General features: G+C 48.3%; 1 protein-coding gene across 7 annotated transcripts in view; it reads left to right on the plus strand.

Moving 5' to 3' along the window:
• Positions 1-22,160, plus strand: part of MPHOSPH9 (M-phase phosphoprotein 9) — a 282,866-nt gene that overhangs the window by 234,354 nt on the left and 26,352 nt on the right. For all 7 annotated transcript variants that reach the window (XM_063964512.1, XM_063964518.1, XM_063964515.1 and 4 more), the window contains 2 exons: positions 20,443-20,560; positions 20,683-20,771. In XM_063964512.1, coding sequence (XP_063820582.1) covers positions 20,443-20,560; positions 20,683-20,771 — 207 coding nt within the window. The remainder of the gene's footprint in view (positions 1-20,442; positions 20,561-20,682; positions 20,772-22,160) is intronic.

Genomic DNA, 22,160 nt, shown 5'->3' on the forward strand with positions numbered 1-22,160 from the left:
GACTTAACCTTCTTCAGTGTCACAATTAGGGAAGCCAATCCCGTGCCATTTTTTCAATCCCGGGTATCGGGATTGAAAAATGGTCAATCCCGGGATTGGCTTTAGACTGTGTCCGGCCGCCCCCCCACGCCCCGCCCCTCCCGCCCTGCAGACATTAAAAAAATCCGTACCTGCACAGCCAGGTAGCGGGTGATGAGGAGCCGGCGGGTGAGTGTAGGGGAGCCGGGAGGAGGCAGCGGGTGAGTACAGGGTGAGCCGGGAGGAGGCGGCGGGTGAAGACCACCGTACTTTCCGGCTCGGCGGCTGCTGAAAGCGCAGCGTGACCTCACAGTCACAGGTCACGCTGAGCAGGGGGAGACAGGAGGAGGGAGCCGGGCAGCGTCTGAGCGTCCTGAGGACGCTCAACGCTGATCACTCAATCCCCGGGATTGGAGCTTCCAATCCCGGGATTGAATCCCGGCCGTTTTTGGGCCTAAATCCCGGGATCCCGCCGATCCCGGGATTGGCCTCCCTAGTCACAATTGGTCACTGTACTTAAGGTGGAATGGCAAAACATACCGCCTGCTGCAGTTCAGGAACTTGTAGACAGCTTGCCCAGAAGGGTGTCTGCAGTAATTACTGCACCTGGTGGACTTTCACAGCACTGAAGTCAATAAAATCTCGTTGAACTATTTGTTGTCAGTGTCCAATCACTTTTGTCTACATAGTGTACAATGCCGTGTAGTTTGCATGGATTTAATCTACAATGCTCCAGCTTGGACTAATGGGACAAGTTACATGGAGCCTTATCTGTGCAGCTGTATTAGGCAACCACATGATTTTCAGTGTATAATTGTACAAATTATTACATATTCAATGTTTTTGTGACCAAGGATGCCCATTTTTGGCTGGAAGGAACTGTGCACTGCACTAATGAGCTTTGTTATATCACAAGGGTCCAGTGTCCTCCAATAGACTGATAGAGAAAACAGGATTTTATACTTCTAAAATCCTGTACTTCGTAAGATAATTGCAACATTAAATTTAGTGTATAGTAATGTCTGGTGCAAAAATGTGACGTCATAATCATCAAATCGGAAACTGCATCAAGCCAATGGTACAAATGTATCTCATAAACGCTTATCTTCAAGGCGCATGTATGTCAACATTTTATGTGGTGCAGACTCATGCCCTTATTGTGGAACTCTCTGCGCAGTGCCCCACTGTGAGCATTCGTTAACACATAGATGTCTATTTTATACATATTATGAAGTATAACATTTTGCATGCATTTGTGAACCCTAATAGGATTTCCCTGCGAAAGTTCGAAATATATATTTAGATTTATGTGCCCGATTCATGTTTGTAAGTAAAGCAAAACTGCAAGCAACTGGGTTAAACCATGTGGGGCATATGTAACATGCAGAGAGATTTTGATTTTGGTGCGTTATATTTTTTCTTTGCAGGGTAAATACTGGCTTTTGCATGTAGGCCACTCAACAGCTTTATTTCTCTTACGTCCTAGAGGATGCTGGGGACTCCGTAAGGACCATGGGGTATAGACGGGCTCCGCAGGAGATAGGGCACCTAAAAAGAACTTTGACTATGGGTGTGCACTGGCTCCTCCCTCTATGCCCCTCCTCCAGACCTCAGTTAGATCTTGTGCCCAGAGGAGAATGGGTGCACTGCAGAGAGCTCTCCAGAGTTTTCTGTTGAAGAAGAATTTTGTTAGGTTTTTTATTTTCAGGGAGTCCTGTTGGCAACAGGCTCCCTGCATCGTGGGACCGAGGAGAGAGAAGCAGAGCTGGCTTGTCAAGTTGGGCACTGCTTCTAAGGCTACTGGACACCATTAGCTCCAGAGGGAGTCAGAACACAGGTCTCACCTGGGGTTCGTCCCGGAGCCGCGCCACCGTCGTCCTCCTCACAGATGCCGAAGATAGAAGCCGGATAGAGAAGGCAGAAGACATCTTAGGCGGCAGAAGACATCAGATCTTCATGAGGTAAGGCGCGCAGCGGTAAGCTGCGCGCCATTGCTCCCAGTCACACACACACAGAGCAGCACTGCAGGGCGCAGGGGGGGGGGGGGGGGGGGGGGGGGCGCGCCCTGGGCAGCAATAAACCTCACATTTTGGCCAAATACAGTTTGATTAGGCTGCGGAGGCAGTAAATCTATGATCCCCCACCATTTTATTGAAAAATCACTGGGACCGAAGCCCGCCGTCGGGTGGGCGGGGCTTGATCCTCAGCACTAACCAGCGCCATTTTCTCCACAGAAGCTGCATGAGGAAAACGCTGGCTCCCTGGTCTCTCCCCTGCTGAACTTCACAGGCTTGAAAAAGAGGAGGGGGGCACATTAGCGACGCAGTGAGTGGGAATTGGCATATTATATATAAAAAAGCGCTATCTGGACATATTTTTTCCAGTGGTTTTAAGCGCTGGTGTGTGCTGGCATACTCTCTCTCTGTCTCTCCTTAGGACCTGGTTGGGGTTTTTGTCCCCTGATAGGTTAATCCCTGTGTGTGTGTCGACATGTCTGAGGCGGAAGGCTTCTCCAAGGAGGAGGTGGAGCAAATGAGTGGTGTGTCCCCGTCGGTTGTGCCGACTCCAGATTGGATGGACATGTGGCATATGTTGAAATCAAGTGTGGCATCTTTACATAAAAGGCTTGATAAGGCTGATTTAGGGGGGACATCAGGGGGTCAATCCTCGGATTGGACCGACTCACAGGGCCCGTCGGGGTCTCAAAAGCGTCCCTTAACACAAGACACTACTACAGACACGGATTCTGATTCCAGTGTCGACTATGACGAAGTAAAATTGCACCCTAGGGTGACTAAAACCATTCAGGGTATGATTGTGGCAATAAGGGATGTGTTGCATATTGTGGATGAACCCTCGGTCCCCGACACAAGTGTACACATGTTTAAGGAAAAGAAACAGATTATTAACTTTCCCACATCTCATGAATTAAATTAATTCTTTGGAAAAGCTTGGGAGACTCCGGATAAGAGACCGCAGATCCCCAAAAGAATTTATATGGCATACCCCTTCCCTAAGCAGGACAGGGAAATTTGGGAATCACCCCCCACTGTGGACAAGGCCCTGACGCGCTTGTCCAAGAAAGTGGCGCTACCGTCTCCTGACACAGCAGCCCTTAAGGACCCTGCAGATCGCAGGCAAGAAACTACCTTAAAGTGTATTTATTCTCATACGGGGGCTGTGCTACGATCGACAATTGCATCGGCATGGGTGTGTAGCGTAATTGTAGCTTGGACAGATGAGCTGACAGATCAATTTGATAATATGGATAAGGATACTATATTCTTAACTCTAGCCCATATTAAAGACGCAGTCTTATTTATGAGGGAAAAACAATAGAGCTGGCGCTAGGTGTTTCTCCAATAATAATTAAATAACTGTGGATGAATGTAAAATCACAATTTAGTTTATTAACTAAACATCACGTACTAAAACCATAAATAAAAATTCACATATGCACATAAAATTTAGGGCATAAATTGAGCTATGAATCAAATGAGAATGGCTGCTAATAAGTGTCCACAGAGGATCCCGGACTATAACAATGGACAAAGTTCCCTGGGGAAAGGAAATTAATACAGCTGGTGTTACCCGTGACGACGGAGACTTCCAGAGGCTTGAAAATTAACAGCAAGCAAGCTGTGCCATTTGTGTAGAAACTGGGTCTCTCCAATCGGTGCTGTAAAATCAAAGTCGCACAGAGAAAATTCCAAGGCAGGTTTTCCAAGGCAGGTTTTTATAAGTCCATATCTGGATCCTTTAAAACGTGAAACACTTGTAGTAGTAGTAGTAGCAGCTTTTACACTTAACGCGTTTCCCTAGGCTCGGTCACCTAGCTTCATCAGAAGTTAAGCTCAATCTGAATATGGGATCTATTTAAACCCCATTAACGACCTGATGCCCAACAGGTGTACAGAAATTACCATTCAATCATCCACAGTATTAATAAAAACAAAACTTCTCTGTTGTCAATATACTTATATTATATATAGAGAGAGGTTGGTAGGAGGCAAACCCACAAAAGAGTACAACGATATAGATATAAAAGCAATAAAATATAGGACTGAATATAACAGGGGTTAAAGGTCAGTGCAATCACATGACCCACCCCCAGACATCGTATACATTATTTGCAATGGAAATTGATTAATCCCTTAAACCCCCCCCCCCCCCCCCCCCCCTGTTTTCGGGAGCCTACAGCCCCTCTGTTCACAGTACCTGTGTAGGAGACCGCGATTTCGTGTGGGGAGAAGTTACCCAGCCGCGGGGCTCCGTCCGGCGATGTCCGTGCTTCTCGGTCACATGAGCGGCAGAGGCCAATAAAATATAGGACTGAATATAACAGGGGTTAAAGGCCAGTGCAATCACATGACCCACCCCCAGACATCGTATACATTATTTGCAATGGAAATTGATTAATCCCTTTTCTCTATCGTCCTAGTGGATGCTGGGGTTCCTGAAAGGACCATGGGGAATAGCGGCTCCGCAGGAGACAGGGCACAAAAAGTAAAGCTTTTTCAGATCAGGTGGTGTGCACTGGCTCCTCCCCCTATGACCCTCCTCCAGACTCCAGTTAGATTTTTGTGCCCGGCCGAGAAGGGTGCAATCTAGGTGGCTCTCCTAAAGAGCTGCTTAGAAAAAGTTTAGCTAGGTTTTTTATTTTACAGTGATTCCTGCTGGCAACAGGATCACTGCAGCGAGGGACTGAGGGGAGAAGGAGTCAACTCACCTGCGTGCAGGATGGATTGGCTTCTTGGCTACTGGACATCAAGCTCCAGAGGGACGATCACAGGTACAGCCTGGATGGTCACCGGAGCCGCGCCGCCGGCCCCCTTGCAGATGCTGAAGTCAGAAGAGGTCCAGAATCGGCGGCTGAAGACTCCTGCAGTCTTCTAAAGGTAGCGCACAGCACTGCAGCTGTGCGCCATTTTCCTCTCAGCACACTTCACACGGCAGTCACTGAGGGTGCAGGGCGCTGGGAGGGGGGCGCCCTGGGAGGCAAATGAATACCTATAAAGGCTAAAAATACCTCACATATAGCCCCTAGAGGCTATATGGAGATATTTAACCCCTGCCTGATTTTTCTAAATAGCGGGAGACGAGCCCGCCAGAAAAGGGGCGGGGCCTATCTCCTCAGCACACGGCGCCATTTCCTCTCACAGCTCCGCTGGTCAGGACGGCTCCCAAGTCTCTCCCCTGCACTGCACTACAGAAACAGGGTAAAACAGAGAGGGGGGGGCAAATTTATGGCGATATTTTGATATAACAAAGCAGCTATAAGGGAGCACTTATTATAAGGCTATCCCTGATATATATATAGCGCTTTTGGTGTGTGCTGGCAAACTCTCCCTCTGTCTCCCCAAAGGGCTAGTGGGTCCTGTCTTCGTTAGGAGCATTCCCTGTGTGTCTGCTGTGTGTCGGTACGTGTGTGTCGACATGTATGAGGACGATATTGGTGTGGAGGCAGAGCAATTGCCAAATATGAGGATGTCACCCCCTAGGGAGTCGACACCAGAATGGATGCCTTTATTTATGGAACTACGGGATAGTGTCAACACGCTAAAGCAGTCGTTTGACGACATGAGGCGGCCGGACAATCAATTAGTGCCTGTCCAGGCGACTCAAACACCGTCAGGGGCTGTGAAGCGCCCTTTGCCTCAGTCGGTCGACACAGACCCAGACGCAGGCACTGACTCCAGTGGTGACGGTGACGATTCAACCGTATTTTCCAGTAGGGCCACACGTTATATGATTTTGGCAATGAAGGAGGCGTTACATTTAGCTGATACTACAGGTACCACTAAACAGGGTATTATGTGGGGTGTGAAAAAACTACCTATAGTTTTTCCTGAATCAGAAGAATTAAATGACGTGTGTAATGAAGCGTGGGTTGCCCCTGATAAAAAGCTGATAATTTCAAAGAAATTATTGGCATTATACCCTTTCCCGCCAGAGGTTAGGGAGCGCTGGGAAACACCTCCTAGGGTGGACAAGGCGCTAACACGCTTATCTAAACAAGTGGCGTTACCCTCTCCTGAGACGGCCGCACTTAAAGATCCATCAGATAGGAGGATGGAAAATATCCAAAAAAGTATATACACACATGCAGGTGTTATACTACGACCAGCTGTAGCGACTGCCTGGATGGGCAGTGCTGGGGTAGTTTGGTCAGAGTCCCTGATTGAAAATATTGATACCCTGGACAGGGACAATATTTTACTGTCGTTAGAACAAATAAAGGATGCATTTCTTTATATGCGTGATGCACAGAGGGATATCTGCACACTGGCATCACGGGTAAGTGCTATGTCCATTTCGGCCAGAAGAGCTTTATGGACGCGACAGTGGACAGGCGATGCGGATTCAAAACGGCATATGGAAGTTTTGCCGTATAAAGGGGAGGAGTTATTTGGAGTCGGTCTATCAGATTTGGTGGCCACGGCTACAGCCGGGAAATCCACCTTTCTACCTCAAGTCACTCCCCAACAGAAAAAGGCACCGACTTTTCAACCGCAGCCCTTTCGTTCCTTTAAAAATAAGAGAGCAAAGGGCTATTCATATCTGCCACGAGGCAGAGGTCGAGGGAAGAGACAGCAACACGCAGCTCCTTCCCAGGAACAGAAGCCCTCCCCGGCTTCTACAAAAGCCTCAGCATGACGCTGGGGCTTCTCAAGCGGACTCGGGGACGGTGGGCGGTCGTCTCAAAAATTACAGCGCGCAGTGGGCTCACTCGCAGGTAGATCCCTGGATCCTGCAGATAATATCTCAAGGGTACAGGTTGGAATTAGAGACAGATCCACCTCGCCGTTTCCTGAAGTCTGCTTTACCAACGTCCCCCTCCGAAAGGGAGACGGTTTTGGAAGCCATTCACAAGCTGTACTCTCAGCAGGTGATAGTCAAGGTACCTCTTCTACAACAAGGGAAGGGGTATTATTCCACTCTTTTTGTGGTACCGAAGCCGGATGGCTCGGTAAGGCCTATTCTAAATCTGAAGTCCTTGAACCTGTACATAAAGAAGTTCAAGTTCAAGATGGAGTCACTCAGAGCAGTGATAGCGAACCTGGAAGAGGGGGACTTTATGGTATCCTTGGACATCAAGGATGCGTATCTCCACGTTCCAATTTACCCCTCACACCAGGGGTACCTCAGGTTCGTTGTACAAAACTGTCACTATCAGTTTCAGACGCTGCCGTTCGGATTGTCCACGGCACCTCGGATCTTTACAAAGGTAATGGCCGAGATGATGATTCTTCTTCGAAGAAAAGGCATATTAATTATCCCATACTTGGACGATCTCCTAATAAGGGCGAGGTCCAGAGAACAGCTAGAGATGGGATTAGCACTGTCTCAAGAAGTGCTAAAACAGCACGGGTGGATTCTGAATATTCCAAAATCCCAGTTAATGCCGACAACTCGTCTGCTGTTCCTAGGGATGATTCTGGACAGGGTTCAGAAAAAGGTTTTTCTCCCGGAGGAAAAAGCCAAGGAGTTATCCGACCTTGTCAGGAACCTCCTAAAACCAGGAAAGGTGTCTGTACATCAATGCACAAGAGTCCTGGGAAAAATGGTGGCTTCTTACGAAGCAATTCCATTCGGCAGATTCCACGCAAGAATTTTCCAAAGGGATCTGTTGGACAAATGGTCAGGGTCGCATCTTCAGATGCACCTACGGATAACCCTGTCTCCAAGGACAAGGGTGTCTCTTCTGTGGTGGTTGCAGAGTCCTCATCTATTGGAGGGCCGCAGATTCGGCATACAGGATTGGATCCTGGTGACCACGGACGCCAGCCTGAGAGGCTGGGGAGCAGTCACACAAGGAAGAAACTTCCAGGGAGTATGGACGAGCCTGGAAACGTCTCTTCACATAAACATTCTGGAACTAAGAGCAATATACAATGCTCTAAGCCAGGCAGAACCTCTGCTTCAGGGAAAACCGGTATTGATCCAGTCGGACAACATCACGGCAGTCGCCCATGTGAACAGACAGGGCGGCACAAGAAGCAGGAGTGCAATGGCAGAAGCTGCAAGGATTCTTCGCTGGGCAGAGAATCATGTGATAGCACTGTCAGCAGTGTTCATCCCGGGAGTGGACAACTGGGAAGCAGACTTCCTCAGCAGACACGATCTTCACCCGGGAGAGTGGGGACTTCATCCAGAAGTCTTCCACATGCTGGTAACCCGTTGGGAAAGACCAATGGTGGACATGATGGCGTCTCGCCTCAACAAAAAACTGGACAGGTATTGCGCCAGGTCAAGAGATCCGCAGGCAATAGCTGTGGACGCGCTGGTAACGCCTTGGGTGTACCAGTCGGTGTATGTGTTTCCTCCTCTGCCTCTCATACCAAAAGTATTGAGAATTATACGGCAAAGAGGCGTAAGAACGATACTAGTGGTTCCGGATTGGCCAAGAAGGACTTGGTACCCGGAACTTCAAGAGATGATCACGGAAGATCCGTGGCCTCTACCTCTAAGGAGGGACTTGCTTCAGCAGGGTCCCTGTCTGTTTCAAGACTTACCGCGGCTGCGTTTGACGGCATGGCGGTTGAACGCCGGATCCTAAAGGAAAAGGCATGCCGGAAGAAGTCATTCCTACTTTGATTAAAGCAAGGAAGTAACCGTGCAACATTATCACCGAATTTGGCGAAAATATGTTGCGTGGTGCGAAGATCGGAGTGCTCCGACGGAGGAATTTCAACTGGGTCGATTCCTACATTTCCTGCAATCAGGATTGTCTATGGGTCTCAAATTGGGATCTATTAAGGTTCAAATTTCGGCCCTGTCGATTTTCTTTCAAAAAGAATTGGCTTCAGTCCCTGAAGTCCAGACCTTTGTTAAGGGAGTGCTGCATATACAGCCTCCTGTGGTGCCTCCAGTGGCACCGTGGGATCTCAATGTGGTTTTGGACTTTCTAAAATCTCATTGGTTTGAACCACTAAATAAGGTGGATTTGAAATATCTCACTTGGAAAGTGACCATGCTTCTAGCCCTGGCTTCTGCCAGGAGAGTATCAGAATTGGCAGCTTTATCTTACAAAAGCCCATATCTGATTTTCCATTCGGACAGGGCAGAACTGCGGACTCGTCCGCATTTTCTCCCTAAGGTGGTGTCAGCATTTCATCTGAACCAGCCTATTGTAGGGCCTGCGGCTACAAGTGACTTGGAGGACTCCAAGTTACTGGACGTTGTCAGAGCATTAAAAATATATATTGCAAGGACAGCTGGAGTCAGAAAATCTGACTCGTTGTTTATATTGTATGCACCCAACAAGATGGGTGCTCCTGCGTCTAAGCAGACGATTGCTCGTTGGATCTGTAGCACAATCCAACTTGCACATTCTGTGGCAGGCCTGCCACAGCCTAAATCTGTAAAGGCCCACTCCACAAGGAAGGTGGGCTCATCTTGGGCGGCTGCCCGAGGGGTCTCGGCATTACAACTTTGCCGAGCAGCTACGTGGTCAGGGGAGAACACGTTTGTAAAATTTTACAAATTTGATACTCTGGCTAAGGAGGACCTGGAGTTCTCTCATTCGGTGCTGCAGAGTCATCCGCACTCTCCCGCCCGTTTGGGAGCTTTGGTATAATCCCCATGGTCCTTTCAGGAACCCCAGCATCCACTAGGACGATAGAGAAAATAAGATTTTACTTACCGATAAATCTATTTCTCGGAGTCTGTAGTGGATGCTGGGCGCCCATCCCAAGTGCGGATTATCTGCATAAATTGTACATAGTTATTGTTAACTAATTCGGGTTATTGTTGAAGGAAGCCATCTTTCAGAGGCTCCGCTGTTATCATACTGTTAACTGGGTTTAGATCACAAGTTGTACGGTGTGATTGGTGTGGCTGGTATGAGTCTTACCCGGGATTCAAAATCCTCCCTTATTGTGTACGCTCGTCCGGGCACAGTACCTAACTGGAGTCTGGAGGAGGGTCATAGGGGGAGGAGCCAGTGCACACCACCTGATCTGAAAAAGCTTTACTTTTTGTGCCCTGTCTCCTGCGGAGCCGCTATTCCCCATGGTCCTTTCAGGAACCCCAGCATCCACTACGGACTCCGAGAAATAGATTTATCGGTAAGTAAAATCTTATTAAATCCCCCCCCCCCCCCCATTTTCGGGAGCCTACAGCCCCCTCTGTTCACAGTACTTATGTAGGAGACCGCGATCTTGTGTGGGGAGAAGTTACCCAGCCGCGGGGCTCCGTCCGGCGATGTCCGTGCTTCTCGGTCACATTTACAGCACCGATTGGAGAGACCCAGTTTCTACACAAATGGCACAGCTTGCTTGCTGTTAATTTTCAAGCCTCTGGAAGTCTCCGTTGTCACGGGTAACACCAGCTGTATTAATTTCCTTTCCCCAGGGAACTTTGTCCATTGTTATAGTCCGGGATCCTCTGTGGACACTTATTAGCAGCCATTCTCATTTGATTCATAGCTCAATTTATGCCCTAAATTTTATGTGTATATGTGAATTTTTATTCATGGTTTTAGTTTGTGATGTTTAGTTAATAAACTAAATTGTGATTTTACATTCATCCACAGTTATTTATTATTGCAGAAACACCTAGCGCCAGCTCTATTGTTATTCTTTGTAAAAATTTCCTTGGGACTGACAATCCCTTGCTGGCAGCTGTGATAGCGCGTCTGGACCTGCTTTCTTTATTTATGAGGGATGCTCAAAGGGACATTGGATTGCTAGCTTCTAGGGCCAATGCCATGTCTGTCTCAGCGAGAAGATCCTTATGGACTCGCCAATGGACGGGTGATGCGGATTCCAAAAAACATATGGAATTACTACCCTATAAGGGTGATGTATTGTTTGGGGATGGGCTGACAGACCTGGTTTCCACAGCTACAGCAGGTAAATCTAATTTTTTACCATATATTCCCCAACAGCAAAAGAAGGTAACACCCTATCAGATGCAGTCCTTTCGGTCGCACAAGTCCAAAAGAGGTCGGGGATCCTCTTTTCTCGCCAGAGGTAAGGACAGAGGCAAGAGAGCACCTGCTTCGGCAGGTGCCCAGGAACAAAAGTCCTCCCCGGCTACTCAAAAACCCACAGCATGACGCTGGGGCTCCCCTGAGGGAGTCCGCACAGGTGGGGGCACGTCTTCGACTTTTCAGTCAGGCCTGGGTCAGTTCGGACCTGAATCCCTGGGTGTTGGAAATAGTTTCCCAGGGTTACCAATTGGAATTCGAGGAGGTGCCCCCGCGCCGATTTTTCAAATCTGCCCTACCAGCTTCCACATCGGAAAGGGATATAGTGTTAGCTGCAATTCAAACGCTGTGTATACAGCAAGTGATAATCAAGGTTCCCCTGTACCAGCAGGGAAGAGGTTACTACTCAACCCTATTTCTCTGACGTCCTAAGTGGATGCTGGGGACTCCGTAAGGACCATGGGGAATAGCGGCTCCGCAGGAGACAGGGCACAAAAGTAAAAGCTTTAGGATCAGGTGGTGTGCACTGGCTCCTCCCCCTATGACCCTCCTCCAAGCCTCAGTTAGGTTTTTGTGCCCGGCCGAGAAGGGTGCAATCTAGGTGGCTCTCCTAAAGAGCTGCTTAGAGTAAAAGTTTTGTTAGGTTTTTTATTTTCAGTGAGTCCTGCTGGCAACAGGCTCACTGCAATGAGGGACTTAGGGGAGAAGAAGTGAACTCACCTGCGTGCAGGATGGATTGGCTTCTTAGGCTACTGGACACTAGCTCCAGAGGGACGATCACAGGTACAGCCTGGATGGGTCACCGGAGCCGCGCCGCCGACCCCCTTGCAGATGCTGAAGAGAGAAGAGGTCCAGAAATCGGCGGCTGAAGACTTCCCAGTCTTCTTAAGGTAGCGCACAGCACGGCAGCTGTGCGCCATTGCTCTCAGCACACTTCACACCAACGGTCACTGAGGGTGCAGGGCGCTGGGGGGGGGCGCCCTGGGCAGCAATGAAAGTACCTATGCTGGCTAAAAATACATCACATATAGCCTCTGGGGCTATATGGATGTATTTAACCCCTGCCAGGTTGTCAGAAAAACGGGAGAAGAAGCCCGCCGAAAAGGGGGCGGGGCCTATTCTCCTCAGCACACCGCGCCATTTTCCTACACAGCTCCGCTGCTAGGAAGGCTCCCAGGCTCTCCCCTGCACTGCACTACAGAAACAGGGTTAAAACAGAGAGGGGGGGCACTTATTTGGCGATATTATTATATATTAAGATGCTATAAGGGAAAACACTTATATAAGGTTGTCCCTGTATAATTATAGCGTTTTGGTGTGTGCTGGCAAACTCTCCCTCTGTCTCCCCAAAGGGCTAGTGGGGTCCTGTCCTCTATCAGAGCATTCCCTGTGTGTGTGCTGTGTGTCGGTACGTGTGTGTCGACATGTATGAGGACGATGTTGGTGAGGAGGCGGAGCAATTGCCTGTAATGGTGATGTCACTCTCTAGGGAGTCGACACCGGAATGGATGGCTTATTTAGGGAATTACGTGATAATGTCAACACGCTGCAAGGTCGGTTGACGACATGAGACGGCCGGCAAACCAATTAGTACCTGTCCAGGCGTCTCAAACACCGTCAGGGGCTTTAAAACGCCCATTTACCTCAGTCGGTTGACACAGACACGGACACTGACTCCAGTGTCGACGGTGAAGAAACAAACGTATTTTCCATTAGGGCCACACGTTACATGTTAAGGGCAATGAAGGAGGTGTTACATATGTCTGATACTACAAGTACCACAAAAAAAAAAAAAGGGTATTATGTGGGGTGTGAAAAAACTACCTGTAGTTTTTCCTGAATCAGATAAATTAAATAAAGTGTGTGATGATGCGTGGGTTTCCCCCGATAGAAAATTATTGGCGTTATACCCTTTCCCGCCAGAAGTTAGGGCGCGTTGGGAAACACCCCTTAGGGTGGATAAGGCGCTCACACGCTTATCAAAACAAGTGGCGTTACCGTCTCCAGATACGGCCGCCCTCAAGGAGCCAGCTGATAGGAGGCTGGAAAATATCCTAAAAAGTATATACACACATACTGGTGTTATACTGCGACCAGCGATCGCCTCAGCCTGGATGTGCAGCGCTGGGGTGGCTTGGTCGGATTCCCTGACTGAAAATATTGATACCCTTGACAGGGACAGTATTTTATTGACTATAGAGCATTTAAAGGATGCATTTCTATATATGCGAGATGCACAGAGGGATATTTGCACTCTGGCATCAAGAGTAAGTGCGATGTCCATATCTGCCAGAAGATGTTTATGGACACGACAGTGGTCAGGTGATGCAGATTCCAAACGGCACATGGAAGTATTGCCGTATAAAGGGGAGGAGTTATTTGGGGTCGGTCCATCGGACCTGGTGGCCACGGCAACAGCTGGAAAATCCACCTTTTTTACCCCAAGTCACATCTCAGCAGAAAAAGACACCGTCTTTTCAGCCTCAGTCCTTTCGTCCCCATAAGGGCAAGCGGGCAAAAGGCCAGTCATATCTGCCCAGGGGTAGAGGAAAGGGAAGAAGACTGCAGCAGGCAGCCCCTTCCTAGGAACAGAAGCCCTCCACCGCTTCTGCCAAGTCCTCAGCATGACGCTGGGGCCGTACAAGCGGACTCAGGTGCGGTGGGGGGTCGTCTCAAGAGTTTCAGCGCGCAGTGGGCTCACTCGCAAGTGGACCCCTGGATCCTACAAGTAGTATCCCAGGGGTACAGATTGGAAATTCGAGACGTCTCCCCCTCGCAGGTTCCTGAAGTCTGCTTTACCAACGTCTCCCTCCGACAGGGAGGCAGTATTGGAAACAATTCACAAGCTGTATTCCCAGCAGGTGATAATCAAAGTACCCCTCCTACAACAAGGAAAGGGGTATTATTCCACACTATTTGTGGTACTGAAGCCAGACGGCTCGGTGAGACCTATTCTAAATCTGAAATCTTTGAACACTTACATACAAAGGTTCAAATCAAGATGGAGTCACTCAGAGCAGTGATAGCGAACCAGGAAGAAGGGGACTATATGGTGTCCCTGGACATCAAGGATGCTTACCTCCATGTCCCAATTTGCCCTTCTCACCAAGGGTACCTCAGGTTCGTGGTACAGAACTGTCACTATCAGTTTCAGACGCTGCCGTTTGGATTGTCCACGGCACCCCGGGTCTTTACCAAGGTAATGGCCGAAATGATGATTCTTCTTCAAAGAAAAGGCGTCTTAATTATCCCTTACTTGGACGATCTCCTGATAAGGGCAAGGTCCAGAGAACAGTTGGAGGTCGGAGTAGCACTATCTCAAGTAGTTCTACGACAGCACGGGTGGATTCTAAATATTCCAAAATCGCAGCTGATTCCGACGACACGTCTGCTGTTCCTAGGGATGATTCTGGACACAGTCCAGAAAAAGGTGTTTCTCCCGGAGGAGAAAGCCGGGGAGTTATCCGAGCTAGTCAGAAACCTCCTAAAACCAGGCCAAGTGTCCGTGCATCAATGCACAAGAGTCCTGGGAAAAATGGTGGCTTCTTACGAAGCGATTCCATTCGGCAGATTTCACGCAAGAATTTTTCAGTGGGATCTGCTGGACGAATGGTCCGGATCGCATCTTCAGATGCATCAGCGGATAATCCTGTCTCCAAGGACAAGGGTGTCTCTTCTGTGGTGGCTGCAGAGTGCTCATCTACTAGAGGGCAGCACATTCGGCATTCAGGACTGGATTCTGGTGACCACGGATGCCAGCCTGAGAGGCTGGGGAGCAGTCACACGGAAGAAATTTCCAAGGAGTGTGGTCAAGTCTGGAGACTTCTCTCCACATAAATATACTGGAGCTAAGGGCAATTTACAATGCTCTGAGCCTAGGAAGACCTCTGCTTCAAAGTCAACCGGTGCTGATCCAGTCGGACAATATCACGGCAGTCGCCCACGTAAACAGACAGGGCGGCACAAGAAGCAGGAGGGCAATGGCAGCAAGGATTCTTCGCTGGGCGAAAAATCATGTGATAACACTGTCAGCGGTGTTCATTCCGGGAGTGGACAACTGGGAAGCAGACTTCCTCAGCAGGAACGACCTCCACCCGGGAGAGTGGGGACTTCATCTGGAAGTCTTCCACATGATTGTGAACCGTTGGGAAAGACCAAAGGTGGACATGATGGCGTCCCGTATGAACAAAAAACTGGACAGGTATTGCGCCAGGTCAAGAGACCCTCAGGCAATAGCTGGGACGCTCTGGTAACACTGTGGGTGTACCAGTCGGTGTATGTGTTCCCTCCTCTGCCTCTCATACCCAAGGTACTGAGAATTATAAGACGGAGAGGAGTAAGAACTATACTCGTGGCTCCGGATTGGCCAAGAAGGACTTGGTACCCGGAACTTCAAGAGATACTAAGAAGGGACTTGCTTCAGCAAGGATCATGTCTGTTCCAAGACTTACCGCAGCTGCGTTTGACGGCATGGCGGTTGAACGCCGGATCCTAATGGAAAAAGGCATTCCGGAAGAGGTCATCCCTACCCTGGTCAGAGCCAGGAAGGAGGTGACCGCACAACATTATCACCGCATTTGGCGAAAATATGTTGCATGGTGTGAGGCCAGGAAGGCCCCCACGGAGGAATTTCAACTCGGTCGATTCCTGCATTTCCTACAAACAGGAGTGTCTATGGGCCTCAAATTGGGGTCCATTAAGGTTCAAATTTCGGCCCTGTCGATTTTCTTCCAGAAAGATTTGGCTTCAGTTCCTGAAGTCCAGAAGTTTGTCAAGGGAGTACTGCATATACAACCCCCTTTTGTGCCTCCAGTGGCACTGTGGGATCTCAACGTAGTTCTGGGATTCCTCAAATCACATTGGTTTAAACCGCTCAAATCTGTGGATTTGAAATATCTCACATGGAAAGTGACCATGCTGTTGGCCCTGGCCTCGGCCAGGCGAGTGTCAGAATTGGCGGCTTTGTCTCACAAAAGCCCATATCTGATTGTCCATTCGGACAGGGCAGAGCTGCGGACTCGTCCCCAGTTTCTCCCTAAGGTGGTGTCAGCGTTTCACCTGAACCAGCTTATTGTGGTACCTGCGGCTACTAGGGACTTGGAGGACTCCAAGTTGCTAGATGTTGTCAGGGCCCTGAAAATATAGATTTCCAGGACGGCTGGAGTCAGGAAAACTGACTTGCTGTTATCCTGTATGCACCCAACAAACTGGGTGCTCTTGCTTCTAAGCAGACGATTGCTAGTTGGATGTGTAGTACAATCCAGCTTGCACATTCTGTGGCAGGCCTGCCACAGCCAAAATATGTAAATGCCCATTCCACAAGGAAGGTGGGCTCATCTTGGGCGGCTGCCCGAGGGGTCTCGGCTTTACAACTTTGCCGAGCTGCTACTTGGTCAGGGGCAAACACGTTTGAAAAATTCTACAAATTTGATACCCTGGCTGAGGAGGACCTGGAGTTCTCTCATTCGGTGCTGCAGAGTCATCCGCACTCTCCCGCCCGTTTGGGAGCTTTGGTATAATCCCCATGGTCCTTACGGAGTCCCCAGCATCCACTTAGGACGTCAGAGAAAATAAGAATTTACTTACCGATAATTCTATTTCTCGTAGTCCGTAGTGGATGCTGGGCGCCCATCCCAAGTGCGGATTGTCTGCAATACTTGTACATAGTTATTGTTACAAAAATCGGGTTATTATTGTTGTGAGCCATCTTTTCAGAGGCTCCGCTGTTATCATGCTGTTAACTGGGTTCAGATCACAGGTTGTACAGTGTGATTGGTGTGGCTGGTATGAGTCTTACCTGGGATTCAAAATCCTTCCTTATTGTGTACGCTCGTCCGGGCACAGTATCCTAACTGAGGCTTGGAGGAGGGTCATAGGGGGAGGAGCCAGTGCACACCACCTGATCCTAAAGCTTTTACTTTTGTGCCCTGTCTCCTGCGGAGCCGCTATTCCCCATGGTCCTTACGGAGTCCCCAGCATCCACTACGGACTACGAGAAATAGAATTATCCGTAAGTAAATTCTTATTTTGTGGTCCCGAAACCGGACGGTTCGGTCAGACCTATTTTGAATCTGAAATCCCTAAACCTGTACATAAAAAGATTCAAATTCAAAATGGAATCTCTCAGAGCGATAATAGCCAACATGGAGGAGGGGGAGTTTATGGTGTCTCTGGACATAAAGGATGCGTACCTTCATGTCCCCATATATGCCCCCCATCAGGAATACCTGAGATTCACTGTACAGGATTGTCATTACCAATTTCAGACGTTGCCGTTTGGACTCTCCACGGCCCCGAGGATTTTCACCAAGATAATGGCGGAAATGATGGTGGTCCTGCGCAAGCATGGAGTCACAATTATCCCATACTTGGACGATCTCCTGATAAAAGCGAGATCAAGGGAGAAATTGCTGAGCAGTGTGGCGCTCTCTCTGAGAGTGCTCCGGCAACACGGTTGGATTTTAAATCTACCAAAGTCACAGTTGATTTTGACTACCGTTCCTAGGTATGATACTGGATACGGAACAAATGAAGGTCTTCCTCCCAATAGAGAAAGCCCAAGACATCCAGAACATGGTCAGAGACCTGCTAAAACCGAAGAGGGTGTCAGTTCACCAATGCACTCGAGTTCTGGGGAAAATGGTGGCGGCCTACGAGGCCATTCCCTTCGGAAAGGTTCCATGCAAGGACTTTTCAATGGGACCTTCTGGACAAGTGGTCCGGGTCCCATCTGCACTTACATCGGAAAATAACTCTGTCCACAGGGACCAGAGTGTCCCTCCTGTGGTGGTTGCAAAGTGCTCACCTCCTAGAGGGTCGCAGGTTCGGAATTCAGGATTGGATCCTGGTTACCACGGACGCGAGCCTCCGAGGATGGGGAGCGGTCACACGGGGGGAAAAAATTCAGGGTCTTTGGTCAGACCAGGAGTCCTGTCTACACATCAGTGTGTTGGAACTCAGGGCCATTTACAACGGCCTTCGACAAGCGGAGAGTTTTCTTCGAAACCTACCGGTTCTGATTCAATCAGACAATGTCACAGCAGTGGCTCATGTGAACCGCCAAGGCGGGACAAGAAGCAGTCGCAATGGCGGAAGCCACAAGGATCCTTCGCTGGGTGGAAAATCATGTAAGCGCTCTGTCAGCTGTCTTCATTCCGGGAGTGGACAACTGGGAAGCAGACTTCCTCAGCAGACACGATCTCCATCCAGGAGAGTGGGGACTTCATCAAGAAGTCTTTGCAGACGTAACACGTCTTTGGGGAACTCCTCAAATAGACATGATGGCGTCACGCCTCAACAAAAAACTTCGGAGGTATTGCGCCAGGTCTCGGGACCCTCAGGCAGTAGCAGTAGACGCTCTGGTAACACCGTGGGTGTTCAAATCGGTCTACGTGTTTCCTCCTCTTCCTCTCATCACAAAGGTGTTGAGGATCATAAGACGAAGAAGAGTACGAACGATACTCGTTGTCCCAGACTGGCCTCGAAGGGCCTGGTACTCGGATCTACAAGAGATGCTCACAGGAGATCCCTGGCCTCTTCCTCTGAGGGAAGACCTGTTGCAGCAGGGGCCCTGTGTATTTCAAGACTTACCGCGGTTACGTTTGACGGCATGGCGGTTGAACGCCGAATCCTAGCGAAAAAGGGGATTCCGGAAGAGGTCATCCCTACTTTAATAAAGGCTAGGAAGGAGGTGACTATAAAACATTATCACCGTATCTGACGAAAGTATGTGTCTTGGTGTGAGACCAAGAATGCACCTACGGAAGATTTTCATCTGGGTCGTCTTCTCCACTTCCTACAGACATGAGTGGATATGGGCCTGAAATTAGGCTCTGTTAAGGTACAGATTTCGGCCCTCTCGATTTTCTTTCAAAAGGAATTGGCTTCTCGTCCAGACGTTTGTAAAGGGAGTGCTGCACATCCAGCCACCTTTTGTGCCTCCAGTGGCACCATGGGACCTGAACGTGGTGTTGCAGTTCCTAAAATCACACTGGTTTGAACCACTTAACAAGATTGAGTTGAAATTTCTTACCTGGAAGGTGGTCATGTTGTTGGCCTTAGCATCGGCAAGGCGAGTGTCAGAATTGGCGGCTTTGTCACACAAGAGCCCCTACTTGATTTTTCATGTGGATCGAGCTGAATTGAGGACACGTCCGCAATTTTTGCCTAAAGTGGTTTCTTCGTTCAATATGAATCAACCTATTGTGGTGCCTGTGGCTACAAGTGACCTGGAGGATTACAGATCCCTGGACGTAGTCAGGGCCTTAAAAATTTATGTAGCCAGGACGGCTAGAATTAGGAAAACAGAGGCTCTGTTTGTCCTGTATGCGGCCAATAAGATTGGCGCTCCTGCTTCGAAGCAGACTATTGCTCGCTGGATCTGTAATACGATTCAGCAGGCTCACTCTACAGCTGGATTGCCGGTACCAAATTCAGTTAAGGCCCATTCCACTAGGAAGGTGGGCTCTTCTTGGGCGGCTGCCCGAGGCGTCTCGGCATTACAACTTTGCCGAGCGGCGACTTGGTCGGGGTCAAACACTTTTGCTAAATTCTACAAGTTTGATACCCTGGCTGATGAGGACCTAGCGTTTGCTCAGTCGGTGCTGCAGAGTCATACACACTCTCCCGCCCGATTGGATGCTTTGGTATAAACCCCATGGTCCTTACGGAGTCCCCAGCATCCTCTAGGACGTAAGAGAAAATAAGATTTTAAACCTACCTGTAAATCTATTTCTCCTAGTCCGTAGAGGATGCTGGGCGCCCGTCCCAGTGCGGAAACTCTGCAAGACTTGTATATAGTTGTTGCTTACATAAGGGTTATGTTACAGTTGACATCGGTCTTGGGCCGTTACTGTTGTTTGTTCATACTGTTAACTGGTTATGTATGTTCCAGGTTACATGGTATGATTGGTGTGGGCTGGTATGAATCTTGCCCTTGGATTGCTAAATCCTGCCTTGTATTGTCCATCTCCTCTGGGCACAGTTCTCTAACTGAGGTCTGGAGGAGGGGCATAGAGGGAGGAGCCAGTGCACACCCATAGTCAAAGTTCTTTTTAGGTGCCCTATCTCCTGCGGAGCCCGTCTATACCCCATGGTCCTTACGGAGTCCCCAGCATCCTCTACGGACTAGGAGAAATAGATTTACCGGTAGGTTTAAAATCTTATTTTTTACACTGCAATTTGGATTTCAGTTTGAACACTCCCCACCCAAATCTAACTCTCTCTGCACATTACATCTGCAACACCTGCACTGCAAAATGGTTTTGCCCAGTTGCTTGCCTTTTTGCTTTTCTTAAACACATGAAGCACGCCCTATATTTGTGGCATTGCCTTGACTGAAAATGAATATTGAGTAAAGCCTAGGTAAATGTGTTTTTCCCTCTGTTCTCCAAATAAACGAAAAAACACTTTTCTCTTACGTCCTAGAGGCTCCAAATAAACGAAAAAACCACTTATTGCAGACGCTTATTTTTTTTTTATTTATTTTGCAGCTAAACGGGAATTGATGCTAACACCATTGTCTGTGAAATACAGTCCAAAGCGTTCTCCAAGAGAGAATCTTTCCCCAGGTTTAAGCCAGTTATTATGTGATGAGACCACGGGGACTAGGTATTTATTGCTTACTTACCTGCTCTTACCTGCAACATTTTTGCAGTTTTCTCTCTGCTTATTCCTTCTGTGTGATTGGTGTCCAGGTCTGAATCGGATCTTCTGCATTTCATTCTATGTAGGTTTGATGTGTTATGCAATGATTCATCAACGTTTAAAGAACCAAGTCCAAGAAAGAGACTTCAGTTTACATCACTGGAGGACCCAGAAGGTAAAAAAAATAATGGTCAAAATGTGATTACTAGGGGGGAATTCAAGTAGTCGCGTTAATCAACCGCGGGCTAATTGAGGCAGAGGAGCTATTTAGTTAGCCCCGACGGCATCCTATAGGCTGCAGTTAACTGGGAATTGTTATTTTTTTGTGAGCCTGAGCTCGAAAATAAATCCCCAATTAAATAGCCTATTTTTGGGTGCAGCAATCATATTAACACATAGGTCTTGAATTATATATGTTAGCGCCTGTTAAAAGTGTTATTACTGGGCAAGAAAAAGGGTCTCTAATTGAATAGCCCGGGATGTTAAAGTCAGAGGCTACCACCTTTTTCACCCCTGGAAAATTATCGTGGCTAATTGAATTCCCCTCTAAATGGTAGTGGATTAATTAGTTTGGTGTCTGCAGGATTTGAATTTGAAACGAACCTTATTCTACTTATATTGATCTGAGTATATTTTGTAAATCTAACAATGTGAATGTATGAACTTCTTATAGCTGTGTGGCGTAATCTGCACGACATTCTCACATCGGTGTCCTGAGCTGTTGGAGGACACTCTTTCCAGTGTTTATTTATCTGGGGGCATAATTCTGTATAAATCCTTTAACAGGGTTATGCAGGGTACACACCTGGCCGAATGATCGGCCGATCTGCCGACCTAAGTGCTTACACACTTGTCAATCATCTGCTCGATGTGTTGTGTCTGACGTCACTACTGGTCAGGCATTCAAATATGCCCGTCCAGTTGAAATGTCAGTCACCGGCAGTCCCTTCAGCAAGTCTGTACGCACAGCCAGATGCGAGATATATCTGTAGATACATCGATCATAGTCTGTGCTGCAGGGCTGACGTCATTTACAGACATTTTGTGGGTACCAGGGACATGTGGTGAGGTAAATGGCTCAGAAGGCACTGGCTAGTACCTCAGCCAGATTTACACTCACACACACACATATGAACCTGAGGGTTCATGTGGGCATTATACACAGGTACAGCAGTATATACTGCTGGAAATTTGGGGAGTGTTGATCAGAGATGTGTGGAGAAGATAGGCAGGGGAAGCACTGCCTCACCTGTCATAGACTTTTTACTTCTAGAGTTTTGACTATAAAAGTGGTTAGAATTATGCAAAGAAGGTATTTATAATATATTCTTTGTATTTTTCATATACTTAAAATAGTCAAAACTGTGGCGTATACTGAAGTATGACAGGACAGGTTCTGCCTCACCTCACCACATGTCACTGGTGGGTACACACCTGCCGTCGTGCTTGCGTTATATCGCTTCTTGGGTACCCAGCTTTATTGTTGTTTAATTATATACGTGGGCACTACAATTTGGTTATCTATGCGAGCACTACTCTATTTATATGTTGGAGCAACACTTGT

This window comes from Pseudophryne corroboree, chromosome 1 (assembly GCF_028390025.1).
Source record: "Pseudophryne corroboree isolate aPseCor3 chromosome 1, aPseCor3.hap2, whole genome shotgun sequence".
NCBI classification, from domain to species: domain Eukaryota; kingdom Metazoa; phylum Chordata; class Amphibia; order Anura; family Myobatrachidae; genus Pseudophryne; species Pseudophryne corroboree.